The sequence below is a fragment of the Suillus paluster genome, assembly GCF_016628075.1.
Source record: "Suillus paluster strain FC165 chromosome Unknown EDB91scaffold_13, whole genome shotgun sequence".
NCBI lineage: Eukaryota > Fungi > Basidiomycota > Agaricomycetes > Boletales > Suillaceae > Suillus > Suillus paluster.
In genome coordinates, this window is record NW_024537573.1 from 157,968 (window position 1) to 170,776 (window position 12,809).

The 12,809-nt window shown below is 49.3% G+C and overlaps 4 protein-coding genes across 4 annotated transcripts; 2 read left to right on the forward strand and 2 right to left on the reverse strand.

Annotated features, from left to right (window-relative positions):
• Positions 1 to 172: 172 nt before the first annotated feature.
• On the reverse strand, positions 173 to 2,713 carry EDB91DRAFT_127513 (uncharacterized protein). Its single transcript, XM_041324644.1, has 5 exons — positions 2,515 to 2,713; positions 2,398 to 2,460; positions 1,068 to 2,339; positions 874 to 1,018; positions 173 to 818 (listed from the first exon to the last, which is right to left on the reverse strand). Exons 2-5 carry the CDS (start codon positions 2,416 to 2,418, stop codon positions 256 to 258), a joined length of 2,001 nt encoding a protein of 666 aa, XP_041179561.1. The 5' UTR covers positions 2,419 to 2,460; positions 2,515 to 2,713; the 3' UTR covers positions 173 to 255.
• EDB91DRAFT_127386 (Mur ligase) lies at positions 2,379 to 4,422 on the forward strand. Its single transcript, XM_041324621.1, has one exon. The coding sequence runs from the start codon at positions 2,788 to 2,790 to the stop codon at positions 4,279 to 4,281; it is 1,494 nt and encodes a 497-aa protein (XP_041179562.1). The 5' UTR covers positions 2,379 to 2,787; the 3' UTR covers positions 4,282 to 4,422.
• Positions 4,423 to 6,018: 1,596 nt separating this feature from the next.
• EDB91DRAFT_1119146 (uncharacterized protein) lies at positions 6,019 to 7,934 on the forward strand. The gene is made up of 3 exons (XM_041318131.1): positions 6,019 to 6,362; positions 6,436 to 7,132; positions 7,187 to 7,934. The coding sequence occupies exons 1-3, from the start codon at positions 6,202 to 6,204 to the stop codon at positions 7,517 to 7,519; spliced, it is 1,191 nt and encodes a 396-aa protein (XP_041179563.1). The 5' UTR covers positions 6,019 to 6,201; the 3' UTR covers positions 7,520 to 7,934.
• A 51-nt stretch (positions 7,935 to 7,985) lies between these two features.
• On the reverse strand, positions 7,986 to 12,315 carry EDB91DRAFT_1119149 (uncharacterized protein). The gene is made up of 15 exons (XM_041318132.1): positions 12,155 to 12,315; positions 12,056 to 12,107; positions 11,213 to 11,995; positions 10,891 to 11,160; positions 10,742 to 10,844; positions 10,559 to 10,688; positions 10,323 to 10,511; positions 10,155 to 10,268; positions 9,985 to 10,098; positions 9,843 to 9,938; positions 9,696 to 9,785; positions 8,861 to 9,649; positions 8,671 to 8,809; positions 8,520 to 8,621; positions 7,986 to 8,463 (listed from the first exon to the last, which is right to left on the reverse strand). Exons 1-15 carry the CDS (start codon positions 12,247 to 12,249, stop codon positions 8,143 to 8,145), a joined length of 3,387 nt encoding a protein of 1,128 aa, XP_041179564.1. The 5' UTR covers positions 12,250 to 12,315; the 3' UTR covers positions 7,986 to 8,142.
• Between the last annotated feature and the right edge of the window lie 494 nt (positions 12,316 to 12,809).

Below are 12,809 nucleotides of genomic sequence, written 5' to 3' on the forward strand. Positions count from 1 at the left end.
GAGAGCCAAGACGTTTCATAAGTGCAAGGCGAGATGCTTAACGTCGAGCGCTTGAGCAATGAGGCGAACATGTGTGCGGCAACCGGCCATGGGATCTTACTAAGTCAAGACATGAGGCAACCCCTGTCTGTCGCTAAATGGCCACTACGACACTGGATACTGCCAGGGGTATTGATGGAAGGAATCAAAGTGAGTAAATGCTAGTGTGAGATACATGATTTCCTATGTGCTATCTACAAGAGTATCCAAGACCCTTCAAGCCGACTGACCCGGATCAGTGGTATCCTCCTTTCCTCCGATGGCTAACATGTCCATCTCCTTGCTCATGAGCTTAAGAGTCTCCACAGGGTATGATTGGTCAATGATGGTGAAAGAAATCCCGGCGCAAGAATACAAGTGATCAAAAGTATCACCAGCTTCGGCAGGATCTTGGTCCTGGCTCGGGTCATAACCGGGGAGGATGCGTTTGATTGGGATCAACTGCAACTTCACTTTCGGCGCAGATCCGCATGGAATGAAGGCGCGAATCAGAAGCTTCTGCCCAGGCGTTTTGCTGTTCAATGCCAGCTCCACCATGGTATCCCATTTTTGCTGCATCAGCTTGTCGCATTTGCAGGTGTCTGGCACAGGGAGCGATGCCGTAGAACCGACACCGATGCGGAAAGGGATGCAGGTATAATCAATCTCGACGACAGCGGGCTCCGGAGCATACTTTACCGCTGCCCTGGAGATTTGCTCGTTGTGATACGAGAGATCAGACGCAATGACGCGATCGAGAAAACGGAGATCACGAGTGGAAATACGGGACATGATTCCTTCTGCGAAGCGAATCTGTGAAATTCGGCATCAGTTGCAAAATTATAAAACACGTACTGGCTCGGCGAGCTTGTATCCCGCGACAATACGTTTGATGGCCGCCTTGTTTCCAATCATAAATCTGACACTCCCTGCTGCAGTAATGCACGTGAAGGCAACCAGCGCAGCGCTTGTAGGTGCCTGCTGGTCCGGATCTATTGCACTGGAGAAGAGTCACTATGAATCTGAGGAATACGTGAGATGCTACACACCTTCGAGCTTTGACAAGAGTCGACATGTGCCTCATCAACGTCATCAGTCTCCAACAAGCTAAGTCGTTCCATTACGAATCCCTCCAATGTGTGCCAATATTTGTGCAGTGGACTATCCGTCTTCAGCCTATCCACCGGCTTAGAGACGTTGAGGGCCTTGATGGACCGACCCATCACTTTAAGTACGGAACGAAAAATCGCATACTTGGGGAAAATGTTTGAGAGAAGGAGCCAGAGTGGCTCCCAGTCTTCGTTGTTATCATCCTTGAGTTGTTTTAGCCAGGGCTCGACCGCTAGCAGCGAGGGCAGCAGGCCCGCCTCCAAGACCTCACAAATCCAGGGTATGCCGTCTGTCTCTTCCACGTACGCCCTGATGTACCAACAGGCGTACGAAATAGCCTTGGCAACTAAGCGGCGCTGCTTGATGGGGGGCCGCTGGGATACCATGATGGTAATAACGCCTGCTGCTTTTTGAATTGAGTGTTGCATAAGCAACGGAATGCGAATTGAATTGTTTACGGAAAGGGAAGTCAGGAGGTGGATATCCCAGATGATCAAGTCGTAATCAATGGGGTGCTGTGCAAGGTCGTGCTCCAGATGATCAAGAGCCGTGGCAGCGATTCTTGCTCCGTCATTGTTGAATGGGCGCATGATTTCATGCCAATTCCAGCTCTCCTTCTCAGAAAACGTACACATCCAGGAGTCCAGAATGGCTGAAGTGCGAATCATCGGAGGAGGACCAGGGACGCTGTCGTCTTGCACGCAAGTGCTGAAAAGACGATCCCTTGTTTCCAAGTCCCACATACCAAACAACAGGGATACGATTCCGGGACTAGAGATGATAGTGGGAAGCATGTCCCCAAGCGTATCATCCCTGCAGATGCCTAGGAAGTCGACGATCGCTCGCTTGGCGAGGATACGCATGTTTTTTTCGACGCTTTCTTTGTACACATAATCTGACCCGAAGAAAAGCAGCCATTCCCGGATGATAGGCCAGCGAGTAGAGAGCGTGTTAACCATTCTGGCAGTGTAGACGGAGCGGCCAAGCCAGAATGGCATAAAGGATGCTAGGCCCCGCAAAGCCAAAGCTTGCTGCGCGGGCTCAGTGATGAGGCCGCGCTTGACTTGCTGGAGATGAACTGCATCTACGACACCATAGAGCGCGACTGTGATTTGATAGACCTGGGGAAAGGTACAGCTATCCCTCAAAGCAAAGAGGGTGGCTTGGGCTACAGAATCGAAAGACCCTTTGCTCAAGTCGTCTAAGATATTCTAGATATCAGGAAAAAATTAAATGATTATCTGTGGACGAGGTAGAAGCCTGGCAAACCTTGAGTTCGTTGGAAGACATGACAAGATAGCCGGGTTAAGTGAAACTAGTTTTACAGTGGCACTCGAAGTATATAAGCCCTTCTACATGTGCAGTCACGGTGGATGAAGAGTTTACTTTTACGCATCAGATTGGTGATCTGGTGCTAGTGAACGTGTTGCGCAACGAGTACGCCATCGATATAGCACTCGACCCTATGAAAATGGGGCCCTTCTGTTGCGTACCGAATCCGAGTCAGAATATTTAGATCTAGACGCATATGCATATGTTAAGATCGTTCATGACATAATGATTCAAATGGACGTGCCCAGGTCTACAGATCTACCGTGACAGCCGGAGTTCTCGGTCTGGCCAGTCACATCGGCCATCGTCGGCTCTTTGAGCACGACCATGTCGATCGATCTCTCCCTCGAGCGTATTCGCCCCTTGGCATCACATCTTCCATCGTATTCGCGCCCTACTGTTCACGTCGCTGGCACGAATGGTAAAGGAAGTGTCACATGCATCTTGTCCTCCGTCTTTCTAGCCTCGGGTCTTACTGTCGGTCGCTTCAATAGCCCTCATCTCCTATCCGTCCAAGACTCCATTTTGATCAACGAACGGAGCATCTCGCTTCGAGATTACAATCTTGCACGCGCAGATATTGAGAGCGCGAATCAAGAACATGGCACTGAGGTTTCCAGTTTCGAATTGTTGACCCTCGTTGCACTGCAGGTTTTCGAGAAATTCGCAGTGGATATTGTGGTCATCGAGGTGGGCATGGGTGGTCGCCTGGACGCTACCAATGTCATACCAGACGAGTCCATACTCCTCTCTGCTCTCACGGCAGTCGACCTTGATCATCAAGCATTCCTTGGTAACACTGTCGAACTCATCGCAAAGGAGAAAGCTGGCATTGCAAGGAAGAACAAGCCTTTTGTCTTAGGCATTCAGAAATATCCTACTGTCGAAAATGTTGTGCGATCGGTCGTTGATCAGACTGGCGGTCACTTCATAGCAACTCAGTCCGCGCAACGGCGAGCGTGGGATGAGACCATAGATGGTCCACTACCAACTACAGTCTTGCTGAATGCAGAATCATTCACACTTCCGCCTGCTCAGCCTATCGCATTCACCAGTTCCGCTTTCCCTAACGGCCTGTCCGCACTTTTATCTTTGAATGGAGCCCATCAAGTGGATAACTTGAGTCTCGCATTGACTGTCATATCTACACTTATGATGCACCCATCGTGTGCAACGAGGATGCCAAAGAATTTCGGCGAGCGTGTCATGAAAAACATTCAGGCAGGCATTAGAAATGCGACCTGGCGAGGCCGTTTATCATTCCATCGACTCGCGATTTCCTCCCCCATTCCACGGGTAATCACTGTACTTGTCGATGGTGCACATAATCATGCGTCATCAGAGACCCTCGCTTCCTATGTCTCGAATCTCATCGCAATGTTGGACAGAAACCCACAAGTGCGGAAATTACGATTGACTTATGTCCTCGCGCTTTCCCATTCCCCCCAAAAAATCCCGAAGGATACCCTATCCCCGCTCTTCGCCTCTCGAAATAATACACAGCTTTCAATACAAACGAAAGTTGCCGCGGTACGATTCACATCCCCGGAAGGAATGCCCTGGGTGAAGTCTGTGCCGCCGTCTGCGATCGCCGCTACTGTGCGTGAGTCTGTATCAGGTGTAGGGTTGTGGGTTGCGTCCGACGAAGGGGATATCCAGGGGCAGCTCGAGAGTGCATTGGAATGGGCGACTGCGGAGGAGACAGATGTTCAGGGAACGGGAGAAGATGGGGTACAAGAGCTAGTGATCGTCGCGGGGAGCTTATACCTCGTGGCGGATTTTTACCGTCTTCTCGCAAAGCAGGAGGCGGTCCCCAGTTGACAAGGGGGAATTGGTCGGACCGACATTGGTGGAGTTCTGATGATTGTTGCGATGTCCTCAGAAATTTCGTTACAATCGGGGTTCATGTCGCCACGTGTGGGAGCTTTTGTTTGAACATATGAAGCAATGATCGATGAAGACAATGGTATAACAGGGAACTTAGCAGTGCCTTGTTTGGTCTGTAGAGGGTGCGCATTCCATGCTTGCTTTGCTATCCAATACGGGTATACCTATCTCAAACCTATTTAGACAGATCTCAAATAATCAACTTTGAGTTCCTTTATGAAGAATGATTCTGTGATCTATCACAAGGCAGGCTGCAGCTGCCTCTTCTACCTCGTGGAGCCGTTTGCAAACACGATGTTTCACAATGCCTCCCAGGAAGGCGGTTCTTATTCCAGCTCTGGCTACCCACTGACAGCTGTCAACATCAAACATGGCAGACTAGCCGCCACTGGTCATCCATAGTCTCCCCTAGACGACCAAATAGAATGAAGATAGTCATTCCTTCCATATTATGGGTAAATCAAATATTCTCGAGGTCCGCAGCATGAATATCGAGGGACCCACACTCGTCAAGGTACAATTGTCAAAGAATGCCGACATGTTCGTAGGTGCTCGCTCGAAGTTTCCAATTCCTTGGAAGTGAAGGAGGTGATAATCATTCCTGGTTGCAAAATCGGTGAATCCTGCCATATAAGATGAACGGTGGGATGGCACATGATTTCACTGGTACAAACCAGGCCCGGGTCTAGTCTTCCCTAGCCGGACCTGTAAAAGATAAAAGACAGTTGTTCCTCACACGGCTCCGCAGTGCACGTTGCAATGCAAAGTGTGAATCCATCATAATAAGGTAAGTTTAAATCGATATTCCTGCGCCACTACAGGTGTGCAAAAAGAGATGTCACAGGCCAAGCGTGTGACTTGCTCGATGTCTCCATGGAAGGCGAAGGAAGTAATGATCATTTCTGGTGGGTAAAGTTGGTCAATACTGCTAATTAGGTGTCATTCTTGTATGTCAGCCAGTTTGGATGGCGCACGATTACACGGCTCTGCCGTAGTCTCCCCTACATAAGTAGGCAGACCATCACAGAAGGAAGACAGTAGTTCCTTCGATATAATGGCTCTGCCGTATATGTTGCGATGTAAGGTGCGCATCCACATGCCAATGCAGGGTCGGATCAACATTCTGGCGCCGCCAGAGATGTGAAAAAAGACACTGGTTTTACTGGCTATGGAATGAATAGCCCTGCCTTTGGTAGTATTGCAGGCTTACATCATTGCAAGGACTCACTGAAAGACAGGAGTGATGTGAAGCGTTAATTCACAAACTACATGTTTCCAAGAGTTCATACCTCTGCGAGGCCCACGAAGGAACCATGCGGCTGTGAGCTGCCAGTGGCGCCCAATAACGCAGCTGCCCAAACTGAGGACATGGGCCAGTGATGGTCAATGCGCAATTACCTTGTCGCAACCTATTACTTGGGTTGTCTTGTCAACAGGATGAAAAGTTCTACTTCGAAGGATCACTCCCCCCAAGTCGTGAAAAAAAAATAGAAGAGCTTGGGCCATTTCCAGTAAACCTTTATGAATTGTATGTGGTAGAGTACGAGCTGAGTATGATCGATACCATCTTTTGTCGCGACAAGGCTTGAAAAAGGTGGTTGAGCGATGATCTTGTGATGTGACTGTGTGATATAGTTAGAGTGGTCTCACGACGCACTAACTTTAAGCTGCGGGTTACCAGTTGAGCAATCAGCTTCTTCTTCCTCTTCATCAATTTCTCATCTTTCCTAGTTTCCCTGTTTTCAGAGCTCGCTGCCAGCTCAGCCAGCCTCCAGCAAGAGAGGCGTCCACTCGCTATTCTTATTTATTATTTCAGCCAGCCACTCCATATCACCTATCAAGTAATCTTACCGAATGTCCAGTACTGAACCATCCAGAAGACCACCTCTTGCCGGTAAACCACCATTTGCAACAGACGATCCAGACGAACTTTTCGATCAGCCCCCGCCTTCAAAGCGCCGTGTTCGTAAACCAGCAGAACCCAATCCCAACGACCGCACGTCTGCCTATAATATGTACGTTTCACACGCTCGTTTTTTCAACTGAGCAGAAGAGAAGTGAGCGGATAACTCACTGGGTACTCTACAGGTACGATCAATATCTTGACCATGCAGATACCTCCAACCGCCAGTCTGGTTTCGGTGCAGTTGGACTAGGTCTTATGACCGGGGACTTGAGTGACGACGAAGACGAAGACGTCCTTATGCACAAGTCCCCTATGGCGATCGAGCCTAAGCACGGTGGTACTATGAATGCAGTCCCGATACCCCTCGCTGCTCCACGTCCTGGCTATCCAGCCCCCGTCTCAGCACTCAATATACCATCTCCTGCTGCAACCCCCGAAATGAGACAGATCACTCAGCCTCCCCCTATGCATCAGCCTCAGCCTCCCATGCCAAATGCACTGAGAGTCATCCGTCCCCCGGCTGACACTCGTTCGCCACAGATGCCTATCCCCATTTACGAGACTCCTGCGCCTCGTCCATCTGTCCCAAACACTCCGCACCCACTCCAGCCACCGATGACTCCAATCACTCCCGTTTTTGCTCGTCCCGCCAAGTCACCCACCCCTAGAGATATCCAGTTCACAGGTGATACAATCATACGTGGAGGCTCAGAGGATAACTTAGTGCCGAGGCGTGGCGAGAGGGGAGACGACTTCTGGAGGAGGTTCAGCATTGTTGCGAGGGACGAGAAGAAGACGAGTTCTTGGTTGATCAAGACGCAGAGCGGATCTTCAAGCTTGTCACGCTGGGTGTGGTTCGTCGGGGTTGTGTTGTTAATCGTATGTGCCGTCTTTTCAAATTTTCACTGCCGCTAAAGTCATCTATCTTTGTAGTGCATTGCTGCTGGTGTCGGAATCGGTTGGTATATCTCTCATAAGTCGACATCCAACACTGCTCCAAAGGCTATCGGAGGCAGCGCTAACGAAACTATGAGTCCCTCCAGTAGCACTCATGCGTCGAGCGCGGGTTCTTCGTCCACATCTTTGCACGTTTCCCCTACGAACACGGTTGCACGCCGTAACGAGGCGGAGCCTACACCTGCTCTTCATGGCAGGGTGGTCGAAGAGTTTTTGGAAGCGGTTGGCCAAGCTCAAGCGGTTCAACAAAACGTGCCTGTGGGAAGGAGCAGGAAGCATCGCCGCCATGTTGGCGCGATCCAGTTCTAACTTGCCCTTCTTTTACTCCGTTCTCATTCAGGGTCACACTCCCTTCCATGGTTTAGGGTTCATGCTCGGATCTTCGTCTAGGTAGACCATACTTCTGGTTGCTTACACGCCTTGATTCCATTCTTGGGGTGTCCATCCTTAAGGATGAATCCCTGTCCTTTCGTTTAATCAATCTCATCAGTGGGATGAATCTGTACTTATCAAGTATTGCAGCAGTTCAATTTCTTACTCAAATTTCTTTCATCCAACGATTTTTTTCGTTTACTCCCTGGAGAATGTCCCGTGCATATACCTTCATAACCTTCGATACCTACACATATACATTGGAACAATACGATTGCTTGAGTCGGGAACCGAGAGGATCTTGTCGGCTACTAAGTACCATCCTGCTCTTGTGGGGCCATGGGCCCATCTGTTCCACTGCAATTCGTGATCACACTCGACTGATCGCCTGCACTGACTGCTGTATACTTTGAAAAAAATTATTATATCAAGTGGTTATGGACTCTGATGCCAGCATTAGCATTAATCACAATACATAGGGTACCCGTCCAATGGGAGTATGCAGGATCTAAAGCGTAAGTATGTATCAAAAATAATCAGTTTCGTAAGTAGCTTCCTCTTCAGCCAAGGCGCTGAGAGGCCCATGACCCAATATTTCCTCCACGTATCCTCTTCGCTGGTCGCTCCTTTTGCTTGGGCGTGGGCCGCGGGGCCTTGACGTCCTCGACGATATCTACATCGGCATCCGATGATTCACTCTCAGCTTGCCCAAGCTCCTCGCTTTTCCGTTTGCGTTTCGCTTCTTCTTCCTTCGCCACCCTCGAAGCCTTCCAATCCGTCGAAAGAATTTTAATCTGTGCAATAAGATTTTGTCGGTAGTCCTGTACCGCGCCCTCGTTCCAGTCGAGTTTGCGCTGCTTGGCAGGATAAATCTTCTTGCTCTGTAGAACAAAGTCGATGTCAGCCGGGTAGTCAAAAGTAAAGACGAGCGACGTACTTGGTGCATAAGATCAAAATAGTGCACAGGATTTGAGAGGAAGGTTTTGGCGAAATGTAGCAGGTAAATACCGCAGTCGGCGAAGTTGGGCTGTGATGGGACCTACGGCGGAGCGTTGGAAAGGTCATTTGCAACACGAGGCTAGACATACCTGCGCGAACTTGACTTCGGCCGTTCTCACCTCATCATATTGTCTCTTGTCTTGCGCTTCAGCCTTCAGCCAATACTTCAATACCCTCTGTGCTTGAACATGGCGTGAACCTAGGGAATCTAGCGTGAAGATCCAAGTTCTGCGACGTGTTATAAGCATCAGTTATATGCATGTGCATCTCGAGGCTTACCTAAGAGGGTTATTGCTGGCTGGACTGGGTAGGACGTCCAGCATAGCATCTACTTCCTTTTCGTGTTTCTCATCCTCATTGAGTTCGTCCTCCTCTTCGGAGTCAGAGACAACAGAGACAGCCTTCTGCTTCCCCTTGTCAACGGCAGAGGTTCCATAAAACCGAATTGGGGACATCCCAGCGCTACGAGAGGGAGGTTTCGAGGACAGAGCGCTTGGAGGCCCGGAGACATGGGTTGAGCTTGATGCATTGGAAGATGGATTATTGTCCTTGGACTCGATCCCTTCTAGATTTGCATCAACGTCGATCACGTCAACATCCATCGGCTCGAAATGTGAAGATGATGTCGGGAGGATTGATTCTGCCGGTGCTTCGATGGACATCGATCTCCTTGAGGCCCTGCCCACAGACGCAGACCTGCCTCGCATAGATACAGGCTTCGATGATGAAGCACTGCGAGGTTTCTCAGGACGAGCGTTGGATATTGAGCAGGATTGTGTGAAATCGATAGGTGAGATGTCATCCATGTCTTCATCTTGTGTAACGCTTGGTGTAGACGCGCAATTGGCATGCAGGGAGGCGGCTTCAGCGTCCGACTCTGATCGTGTTTCCGGTGGCGATATGTCGTCGACTGGCACCGGCACCGCCTCGGCCGCAGGATTTACGTCTGGCTCAGCTGCAGCCTTTCCCCGCAGCTTTCCCCGCTGAGAAAGAGAAGGTTCCTTCTGAGGGATGGGTGGGAGAAGAGTATGTTCGGGTTCATAAATGATGGCGAGGTACCAATGAAGACTGAGACAAAGTCAGTGAGAGCCAACCTCGTCAGGGACATATTCACTTCTCGTTGATAGGGACAATTATGTATTTCTTTGAGAATATATCAATCTTGGACGTCCATTTCTTCACGCTTTGGTATCCTTCGTCCAAGCTGAAGGCAAGATTTATGTGATCTGTGACCTTGTAAAATGAAACCGCGGACACTTACCTTTTGTTGTTGAGCTTCTTGTAGAAAAACGAACTAAATACGTGAACTTGTTCCGCAAGATCCGGGTTTTGCACTTTAAGCTCATTGAGGCAAAGCCTGCATGATGTCAGTACCACGCTCAATATATGACAGGTGACCTTACTTCAAGCCGAACTCTATCAACGTATCATTAAGGTACTCGTGCGGTCTGAGCCTGTTCAAATCACTGCCCAATAGATTTAATGCGCCAGGGCCAAATGGGGGATATACGAGAATCCTGGTAAAAATTGATAAGCAAAGGAAGTGAGCTGCTAAAGATAAAGGTGGTCGTACAGTTCTTCAGGATCTGCTATGAGAGGGGACTCTGACAGAGTTTCGGGAGGTGCTGCAGCTGACCGCCGCGACGAACGGCGCAGCGATGAGCTGGCCTCAGCATTTGGTGGTCTACTGTGAGGAGTATAGGTCATCAACCAGGATCGATGCAGTCACGGGGTAACCTACGTATCAGATACCAGGCGCGTTCGAGTGTTGGTCGAACTATGTAGCGCTGGTGGAGGGGGTGGAGGGGATGCATCCCTAATGGAAGGGGCCAGCGAGTCGTGGCGAGCATCGGACGAGCGAGATTTGTGTTGTTTGAACATCTCTGCATGCCGCTGAAGTTCTTCCCAGATTGTTTTCGCGCCCATTGGTCTGCTTCCAGTCAGACAAGTTCTAATTAGCTGGTAAATGCTTCGTACCTCACCGTCTTTTGCGTAGACGCTGATTTTTTTAGGAAATTAGCAAGGGTCTGATATGCTGTTGATGTCCATCCCTTGGCTTCGTCCGTACTAAAAAAGAACGTGAGGCTCCCCCGTAGGCGATTCTTTCCTGGGTGGGATTGTTCAGTGCATGGTGTTCATCCACCAGAGTGGCACACATACCGGGTTCAAACTCGCGTATTGGATCCCGGATTTCGCAGTCTTTCCTCGTCTCTAGCTGTATGATGACATTGTCTTTCAAGGGTGCCTTAGTGTCATTCGTGACCTAGCAGATATGAAAAAGAGATCACACGATTCACATAGGGACATACTGATACTTCCTCAAACCCATTAGTTTGTTGGATCTGGTAAGAGTAGGACTGTCCGGGTACGGACACGTCGACAAGTCCGTTCTTCGGGTCATACTCAAAGACAGGGGGCTCAGAACCTTCTTCTGCAAAGAATATCTTCAAACCAATTGCCCATGCTTGCAAAGGGAGCTTCAGGGGAGGCTCTTTCGTGCGGGGAAGCATTGTGGATATGAATTGCGTGGACGACGTGGAGATATGATCAAACTGCAATTGAGACGTTGAGGAGGCGGGCTGATGGAAGAAGGTATGAGTCATTACAAAAGAATACGCATTGATGATGAACCTTGGTTGCTGCTTTGGGTTTCATATTCTTCACAACTCCGGTGCTGCCACTGAGCGCACCCTGTTGCCGTAAATCAAGCAACGGAAACGTCTCGTTCGGAGGTTCGAACACTTTGCGAGTTTTGGCGACATGCCCATGCTGTATGTTTATGGGCGTACGTATTGCAGCTCGCTGCGATCGAAGGTTCCAAGGGGGCGAACGTCCGTCGTTGACTGCCTCCGACGTAAATTCTTCAATTTCGTCAACATCAGTCACAACAACGGTGTGGGCTTGTGGGATCGGAGAGGAATCCCTTCCTTTGCCCTTCCTGGATTCAGGGTATTGCCGGTCACCTGGAAAGAGGTCGAAAGGATGCTTCCTTTCGACAAGAGCGATAGGGTCTGGTGAAGACGATATAGTATGATGACGAGGTACAGGTACCCCAAGGTCCTCTCCATCGGAAATTACGTGGACCTCTGGATCACTAGGATGCCTGTGGTGCGCAGGAGCACTTTCGATTCCACAAGGTCGGTTATCGATTTGTACCTCGGCATCTGGATGCCCTGTATATCTTGAGGAAGTATGAGTGTTGTTTGTGGAACGCGGATTACTGGAAGAGCTCTTGGAGAATGTGTGATCAGGTTTAGAGCGCTTGGATTCTTGTGCCCGTGATCGTTGTTGGGTAGTGAGAATTGTCGCACGCGCATTCGGATTTCCAACTTGAGGGGCTGATTGACGTCGGAGAGTGTTCTTGCCGATATAGTCGTAGGGACTTGCTGCTACCCCGAGGCGTGCATTATTACGCTTTATAACAGTGAGAGGATTACCACTAGAGTTAGATCGGACAGGTGTTAGCTCACTCACGGTATTCGATGGGGCGGTTATTGGAGTAGGATTATGCTTCCATGCACTTCTTCTGAGCACCATTCAGAATGATGTAACGAATGTAAGAATCAGACGTACGGGTTAGATGCATCTCGGTAGGTGGACGGCCCTGGGACTGATATGCCATGTAAACTGCTGACCTGTTTTCTTTGAGACGCTGGAAATTCCACCATAGATGCACCCCTTGCAGCCGAGCAAATAGCACTTCGTCGCGTGCCAGTGAGAGTAAGAAGACGACGAGCTCCCAGGTGGCTGCAGACCCTTCGCTTACCTAGATTGAGCTCAATGCTCACTTGTTCATTTGTTCATGTAGTCCTAGTTAGGTAATCAGATCTCAGACCTTGAAAGCTTGAAACACGAGGCAAACGCAAAAGTCCTTGAAATTTTTGAAAATAAGATTTGCTTCAGCCTGAGTGCACGCTTCACTTTCCCTGAAAGTATACTTTGCGTGTTACGAGAAATTTTGCGCAAGCAGCCCCTGTGTGATTGACCGACCGAGGGAATCAACCGAAATTTGATAGGAAAATATTAAATTAAATAATCAATGAAGACAAGATACAAATATGTCAGTCATGAGCATGCCCTGATCACCCAGCCTACAATAAAATTTTCAGGCTTTCTATATTCCACGTATCCACATACTGCCAGAGTGAGCATAACTTGGGGGGTTCTGTGTTAGAGATGGGCAAATAAGTACTTATCGTCAGGCCAATATGTGTGCTGAGCATTGTTT

Coding starts and splice junctions, on each gene's coding strand:
- EDB91DRAFT_1119146 (XM_041318131.1), top strand. CDS start 6,202: ATGTCCAGTACTGAACCATCCAGAAGACCACCTCTTGCCGGTAAACCA. Junction 6,363..6,435: donor CGCACGTCTGCCTATAATAT/GTACGTTTCACA, acceptor GGTACTCTACAG/GTACGATCAATATCTTGACC. Junction 7,133..7,186: donor TCGGGGTTGTGTTGTTAATC/GTATGTGCCGTC, acceptor CTATCTTTGTAG/TGCATTGCTGCTGGTGTCGG.
- EDB91DRAFT_127386 (XM_041324621.1), top strand. CDS start 2,788: ATGTCGATCGATCTCTCCCTCGAGCGTATTCGCCCCTTGGCATCACAT.
- EDB91DRAFT_1119149 (XM_041318132.1), bottom strand. CDS start 12,249: ATGGTGGAATTTCCAGCGTCTCAAAGAAAACAGGTCAGCAGTTTACAT. Junction 10,689..10,741: donor AATACGCGAGTTTGAACCCG/GTATGTGTGCCA, acceptor AATCCCACCCAG/GAAAGAATCGCCTACGGGGG. Junction 9,650..9,695: donor ATTGTCCCTATCAACGAGAA/GTGAATATGTCC, acceptor ACTTTGTCTCAG/TCTTCATTGGTACCTCGCCA.
- EDB91DRAFT_127513 (XM_041324644.1), bottom strand. CDS start 2,418: ATGTCTTCCAACGAACTCAAG. Junction 2,340..2,397: donor TGTCTTCCAACGAACTCAAG/GTTTGCCAGGCT, acceptor CCTGATATCTAG/AATATCTTAGACGACTTGAG. Junction 819..873: donor GATACAAGCTCGCCGAGCCA/GTACGTGTTTTA, acceptor TTCGCTTCGCAG/AAGGAATCATGTCCCGTATT.